General features: G+C 35.4%; 2 protein-coding genes across 2 annotated transcripts; both read left to right on the plus strand.

Moving 5' to 3' along the window:
- Window positions 1-57: 57 nt before the first annotated feature.
- On the plus strand, window positions 58-2,017 carry LOC107273827 (mpv17-like protein 2). The gene is made up of 4 exons (XM_015752373.2): window positions 58-505; window positions 909-1,354; window positions 1,631-1,756; window positions 1,836-2,017. The coding sequence occupies exons 1-4, from the start codon at window positions 481-483 to the stop codon at window positions 1,851-1,853; spliced, it is 615 nt and encodes a 204-aa protein (XP_015607859.1). The 5' UTR covers window positions 58-480; the 3' UTR covers window positions 1,854-2,017.
- Window positions 2,018-3,379: 1,362 nt separating this feature from the next.
- Window positions 3,380-7,175, plus strand: LOC107273869 (protein RCC2 homolog). The gene is made up of 4 exons (XM_015752461.2): window positions 3,380-3,839; window positions 4,102-4,342; window positions 4,565-5,412; window positions 5,780-7,175. The coding sequence occupies exons 1-4, from the start codon at window positions 3,633-3,635 to the stop codon at window positions 5,948-5,950; spliced, it is 1,467 nt and encodes a 488-aa protein (XP_015607947.1). The 5' UTR covers window positions 3,380-3,632; the 3' UTR covers window positions 5,951-7,175.
- Window positions 7,176-7,499: the final 324 nt, after the last annotated feature.

A 7,499-nucleotide genomic window follows, 5' to 3' on the forward strand; every position in this document is an offset into this window, starting at 1 on the left:
AGGTGACGCGTTTGACAGACACTGAGCGTCTATTTAGTGCACCGTCGCTGTTATGAAATATCAGTGACATTCGAGTTTTGACAGAAGATGGGAAGCGCGTTTCTCCGTGGAAATTACTAATTGGCATAGAGTATTTTTATTAAAAATATTTTTATAATCATTTCCGACGTTGGAACGTTATGCCACGCAACGTTCTACCAACATTCCGTCTATTCAAGCATCAGAGAATTAAGAATCGCGTTATATATAATATAGTGAAGTAGTAACGTATTAAAGTATATTCAAAGAATTTATTAAAGAAAGTGTTCATTCGAATTCTATAACGTAAGATAGCACAGAACGGGGTAAAGCTTGAAAAGAATAATACTGTATAACAGTCAATAATTTTTGAGGAATAAAAATTTTTTAATTTGAACCAAAGAGTTTATCCATAATTACCATTATCTTTTATTCCGTATAAATTTTCTTCGCTCTACGTAAATGGGTGTTTTTCATAAACTATTTGGTAAGTGCGCATCTGTGTTATGAGACTGTAATATATTGCGGAAATAGTCGTTGTCTGCGGATGTATAGTACACAAATATTTCTATTTTAATCATTTCTATTAATACGATAGAAATACAGTCAATATTTGGACTAGGTCTGAACTATCCTTGCCAACGATAATAATTTTAGAAGAGTTTACATTTATCATTTCTATCCTAACTATAATTTATATTAAAACCATAACTGTATATCGATCATTAAGAATTGCGCCTGAAAACAGGCTACCGGTTCTACACAAATGACAAACTGGTTGATTTTCTCAAAATGCGTGTCGCATCCTGTAATTAATGTCAAAAAATGTTTTTCTGACTAAATATAACAAATAACAAAAAAATATAATTCAATCCATTATTCGTTTACAGGAAAGTATCTACTAGCCACAAACATCGTGAGTTGCGGGGTTATGATGGGAATTGGTGATTGGCTCCAGCAACGTGGTGAACATTGGAAACGCCATCATCTTCCCAAATATTTTCCTACAGAAATAGTGGAGGATGAAATAATGAAAGAGGATTTGCCAAAGAAAACAGAAGACAATTCAAGCTACGAACATGATTATATGCGCACCAGGAATATGGTTACGGTAGGATTGATGCAGGGTCCTTTCCATCACTATTTCTATGCCGTCCTCGACCGCGTCCTGCCTGGCAGAAATACAAGTTCTGTCATGAAAAAGACTTTCATAGATCAGATCGTGGCCAGTCCGACTTGTCTGGCTATATTCTTCTTTGGGATTGGCGCTATGGAGCAGCGCAAAATAGAGGATATTAACGACGAGGTGAAACTGAAGTTCGTCGACACGTGGAAGGTGCGCATTGTTTATGGGGCTGGAGATTAACTTCGGGCGCCAGATTACTGATCTTCGTCAGACTTACACATTGAAATTTTCCTTCACTATAATTTCTTTGTTTGTACTGATAGTCGTGATATCGTGCTTTTTTAGAGTGATCTTTCTTGTTTCATTCTGAAATTCGTTAAAAGTCAATTATACACTACAGCCTCACATTAATATATTTATCATGTTAAAAGATTGAGTGGAAATGGAGGTTATTAAAAATATTACAAAATATTTTGTTATTTACAGGTGGATTGCTGTTTTTGGCCACCTACACAATTTGTTAACTTTTTATTCGTTCCCGTTCAGTATCGTGTTATCTATATCAATCTTATGACGATGATCTATGACATTTTTCTATCCCACATGAAGTATGTAAGTATGCACGACTTGCATTACATGTTACTATCACATATTATTTAACGATTAATAATATAATGTTATTCCTTACCAGGAGGCCCAATTCGACTGATGCAAATGACTTAACTAGTCCAATCAAAGACATTATTAGAGATAATTATATAAATTGTTAGAATTAAGTTACCATTGTGTATAATATATTACTTATTTAAACAAAAAGCCTTGTAAATACGATGACGTCAAAGCAGATCCTTGATTCGATGATAAATAAATAAATATTACGTTTTACTAAAAAAAAAACAATTTTTTCCTAGTTTCTTAATAATTGTTTGCCATCCAACCACATCCGTATTCTTTTGTCATCGATTAGATTACCAATCGTGATCCAGATTGATTTATAAATGGCAGTTACCATTATGCGATAAGTCTATTAAAAATTACTATTATCAATAAATCAATATAGTCACGTCGAAATATATAGAATCTTTACTTCCTATATAATACTTCCTGTACAAATATTTATATTCGGTTCGCAACCCTTCGTGCAGAGTCACATGCACCTCTTGATATTCACGAGATCTGAGCACGTTACCTACATACGTCGTTATTATCTAGTTTGATCTCTCGAGCCAGTAATGTGAATGAAACTTCGCATTAAGTGGCGCTATTTTTATTTACCTATTATAGCATCACAATCGTCCAGGCGCCATCGCAGATAAACTCGTCTGTAGGCGTTTGATGTTTATTATTAATCTTTTTATTACGAAAAGCCAAAAGGATACCGACACTAAGTATACGTTGGAATAATACTTGTTGTGGAATAATTTTGATAACATAGAAAAAGATAATTGTATTTACTACCGTTGTTAAAATACGTGTAAAGGGCTTTGAGAGAAATAAACGTTTTTAGTAAAAATATATTTGAAACTATATATTTATATGTCTAGTCATAAGGGTGGGGATTTCATTGAAAAAAATAAATGATATAGATCAAATTGTATGACTTCAAACATCCGTAATGGATCATTTGCTAAAAATGGAGACGGAGTTATTTATTCCATTTCCACGCTTTTATTGTTTGACGATCGGCGACAGAGGAATTATAAAATCCTTGCGTCCCGTCGGTCGCCATCAAGCAAATATGATTGTTGACACTGTACACGTAAACACAAACAATAAATTTAAATTAAACATTGCGCAACTATTCTCTCCTGTTATCAGCGTAGTTTTCCAGGAGCTTGGAGCACGATTTTCTCGCGATCCATCGGTAATACAGTTTTCTGCCGATTTCATATGCATTCTCATAGATTTTCGTTATGTTCCCTAGTGGTATTTCATAATAAAGTAATCTTTTAAAATTTCGCTGAATATTTAGCGATACGATATTATTCAATATAAAAAGAATATTTCTTATGTTTTAGTATAAATAATTTCCATAAAAATTATCAGTGTAAAAAAAGCTGTTAAAGATTTACCGCAGATATGACGTATAAAATAAAAACGACAGTTACATATATTATAATTATATTTAAGATTTAATATAATAAATTGTATACCTTGATCGTTAGTATATTTGAATTTCCCGCTACTGTCTCACAGTCCGTTTCAGTATCAACGTTCCTTCGTGTTAAAGTGAGCGGTTTATGGAGCGCGAGCTGGGAAATTTACAATAACTCTGGTTTATGGTTTACGTTTATCGTTCGAGCATGGTTTTATTATGATTTTTGAGCGCCAGGTGGCCGCGCGTTTTTGTTGTGCATTCGGAGTGTAGAGCACGTTCTACCGCCATTACATCGATAAATGTCATTCGCGCCGCGTCCCTCGGAAACGTTTTCAAAGATACAAGGATTTAGTCTTGAGCATAGTTAAAAGAGTGTTGGGTTAGTGCGAGATGTCTACGAAGCGCAAGAACACCGCCGCGGGAAAGAAAGGTCGGGGGAAGACGCGGAAAGTCGAGTACGACGACGAGGACATTTCGAGTGAACACGATTCCGAAGTCGAGGACGCCGTCGACGCCGGCTCGAATGCCGATGGTGAGGACACAGCGGATGATGACCTCACCGATGTATCCGCTTTTCCTGAATTACCGCCCCCGGAGGTGATTTTTTTTGACTTGATGTTATTTCTGATCTCATAATCTGACTTCAACGTCTATTGAAATAATTAACAAGGGTGCTTAAATTGGTTTATCCGGTCAACGAACTAGGAGAAAGTTGACAAAAGGATTTTGCTTCTATTACTTAAAAAAACAATACAGGAAAACATTAATTGTTTGAGGCTTTGAAATGTCTGTGGCATATGTTTGTATTTAAATTTTATTACTTTTTTAATTTTCTATTTAAAGTATTGTTTGTTTTAAGGGTGGTTGGGGTAAATCTGGAACATTGCTCATGTGTGGACTTACTAACTGGGATATGGCAGGCCGCAAGGCACCACCGAAGAGTGTAAAAGTCAATATTGGACGTAATCTCTGGACTCCACATACTTTTGAGAATCTGAATGGAACTCGTGTGAGACTGGTTGCTTCTGGTCCTGCTGCATCTCATTCCATCATTGTAACTGAGGATAATAGATGTCTTGCATTTGGTAGAAATGATAAAGGTAATTAACAGAAAGGTAAACGAATCAATATACACGGTATGGTTATGTTTACCATTAAATTTGGACAAATATGTATATTCAAGGTATCTAGGGCCTGATATTTAACATACTTCTATTGATCGGTAGAATTTTACATTGGTACAGGATTAATGGATCAAGCAAAATAAACACATGTTTGTATTCTTTGTTCTTGATATCAACACTTTCTATCGTAATCTTTAGGACAATTGGGTGTTGGTGATACAAAACGTCGTGATGACCCAACAGAAGTAGAAGCTCTCAAAGGTGAAACGGTCATAGCAGCATTTTGTGGCCGTAGCCATACTCTGTTCCTTACAAGTCGTGGTATCGTATACGCGTGTGGCGACAATAAACTGGGCCAATGTGGAATTGGAAAAGCAGATATCTGTGTCACAAAAGCCACCAAAGTAAAATACAGTGGTCCACCTATTGTCAAGATCGGCTGTGGTGCTGACTTTTCAATGATACTCGATATCAAGGGTGGTTTGCATTCCTTTGGTTGCCCTGAGTATGGAGCATTAGGACACAACACTGATGGCAAGTACTTCATCACAAACACGAGGATGGCCTTCCACTTTGAGAAAGCACCTAAGAAGATTGTAATGTACATTGAGAGATCAAAGGATGGACACATCACCCCTGTCGACTGCGTTGAGATCACGGATTTTAGTTGCGGCTACTATCATACTGTTGCCATTGACAGCAAAAGCCGTTCCTTTTCCTGGGGCTTTGGTGGTGTTGGACGTCTCGGCCACAATGAACAACGTGATGAATTAGTACCGCGTTTGATTAAATATCTTGAACCTCCAAATCGTAGTATCAGATCGGTTTATTGTGGAAGTACTTATAGCATTGCTATTAACGTTCATGGAACTGCATTAATGTTCGGTCAATCAAAACGTACTGGGGAAGCGAATATGTACCCAAAACCAATTCAAGATCTGTCAGGATGGGAAATCAGATGTGTCGGAGTGTCACAAACGAGTGTCGTCGTAGCTGCCGATGATTCAGTTATTGCTTGGGGAGGTAGTCCTACCTTTGGAGAGTTGGTAAGTTGTATCAGACTATTTAAAAAATTGTCTTTAATGTATTATCGCCTGAGCAAAAACAGGGTCAATCCGAAAATCCTGGACTCAAGGGACTACAGATTTTTTTGTAACATATGACGTGAATTTTTTATGGCGATTTGTAAAAAATTACTAATGAAACATACATAACATTACTGATTTATAGTTATAATGACGTGAAATAAATTATTTAATAAAACGAAAAGGACGGGTGGAAGGTGATTAGCGACGAAGCGTACATTAGGCCGTGCGTGAGCGGCGTCTTTTTTTCCAGGTTGCCCCGTTTTTTCTTGAGCGTTAATGAGTTAAACAGAATGTTAAGTTACTCTTTTTTTTTTCATTTTTCCAGGGTTTTGGGGAGCTCCGTAAATCGTCTACCACTCCAATGGAAGTGAAAGCTTTGGAAGGTTTGTACGTCACTGCTATAACTTGCGGCCTTTCTCATACGCTTATGATCTGCCGAGATGAATCTGAGGAGGAAAAAGCCAAAATCAAGAAACTCGAAGTATATTCCGTTTAGGAAATGAGGCGCGCACCTTTGGTTCTCATAATGAAAAACAACTGTAATTAAATATATAAGTTATTGCGCTATTTTTTAAAGGAATTGATTGTATCAACAAAAAGCCTCAGTCGTGCTCGGGATTTATCGCGAGAAAACCTATGAATCAGAAGTATCATGCGAATTATCAATGCAAAAAAGTGAATCGAAATAAGCAGAAAAGGTTTCAATTTAATTATAATTTTCACATGACATTTTTGGACCGGTCTTTGGTCGGTTATAAAAAGAAAATACACCTGATTCGCAGAAGCCTCGAAGACTACATGAAACGTCCATATAAAGCATAGAGTTAGCTATTTCTCTACTTCGTACTTCCAACTCTTACTTAAATCGCGGGAATGAATATTGATTCATAATAGAAAAAGCCCATTCTGTTAGTAGCTCAGGATATAGACCAAACAGATAAATGCAGAAAATATATTTTGATACGTTGCTAGTTTATTGACGTTCGCTGTAACTTTGAGCAGTATGAAGAGGAATGCTGGAAACTGGAAACTTTCGAGAACAGTTTATACGTAACTATATTAATAGAATTATAATAGTCACACTTTTTTTTAAACGTTTATCCGTGATAATTCTTTGTTTTTATAATCAACTATACCGCATAATGACTTCATTCAATAGGTACCTGAAATACACAAACACACTATATACACTGCAGGAGAAAATTAAATATCCTTGAAGGATAAATGGAACAATTTCATAGATAGTACAGAGAATTTAATAAGATGATTATTACGATAATTTTGTCCAATGAACAATTAACCTTAATGAAATTTATTGTTCTAATAATCAGTAGTATCGTAAGGTTACTCAATTAATTTATTCCTTAGTCGCAGTAAACATCAGTCATTCGTATCGCGTTAGTTATATTATACAAAAGTTACTTCCAATCATTCTCACGTATTTTTTTTCATTTTCATCATCTTAAATAATTATACAGATATGGACATAAGTTTTCTAGCTGCCAGCATTATATCATCATACTATTCTAGACTGGAGGATAATCGAATACCAATTATTACAAATCCATTAAATTAATTGGAACTCGAAGAGAAAGTTTCAGTGAACAATGTATATTTGTTGCCTATTATATTATTGAACAGGTTCTTCCCTATTTTATTATGTAAACTCCAATTGGCAATGACCAGAGAGATTTACATTAATTACAGGGAACATCCTATAATATCATACACCATGTATACGTACAGTATTTAATAATATACATTATCTCAGTAGCGCTGCGAATTGGGATTTTACTTAAACGTTTTTTTGCCGGGTAGCATTGCGATTATCATTGTCCCTACGGTATTACGAAGGGGGATAAAAACGATAAGAGAAAAAGAATGAGTAGAAAAATAAACAATTACATAAATAACACGTGAAATTCCAAGCGACGGTATTTTACGTGAATTGTTTCTTTTTCTTTTTTTTTATAGCGAATATAATATTAGCATCGTACACTGCCAGGATGTTTGAGAATATCCTTTAAATATAATGTCCGACATTC

This window comes from Cephus cinctus, unplaced genomic scaffold (genome assembly GCF_000341935.2).
Source record: "Cephus cinctus unplaced genomic scaffold, Ccin1 Ccin1_scaffold1847, whole genome shotgun sequence".
NCBI classification, from domain to species: Eukaryota; Metazoa; Arthropoda; class Insecta; order Hymenoptera; family Cephidae; genus Cephus; species Cephus cinctus.

Coding starts and splice junctions, on each gene's coding strand:
- LOC107273827 (XM_015752373.2), top strand. CDS start 481: ATGGGTGTTTTTCATAAACTATTTG. Junction 506..908: donor TGTTTTTCATAAACTATTTG/GTAAGTGCGCAT, acceptor ATTCGTTTACAG/GAAAGTATCTACTAGCCACA. Junction 1,355..1,630: donor AGTTCGTCGACACGTGGAAG/GTGCGCATTGTT, acceptor TGTTATTTACAG/GTGGATTGCTGTTTTTGGCC.
- LOC107273869 (XM_015752461.2), top strand. CDS start 3,633: ATGTCTACGAAGCGCAAGAACACCGCCGCGGGAAAGAAAGGTCGGGGG. Junction 4,343..4,564: donor ATTTGGTAGAAATGATAAAG/GTAATTAACAGA, acceptor CGTAATCTTTAG/GACAATTGGGTGTTGGTGAT. Junction 5,413..5,779: donor GTCCTACCTTTGGAGAGTTG/GTAAGTTGTATC, acceptor TCATTTTTCCAG/GGTTTTGGGGAGCTCCGTAA.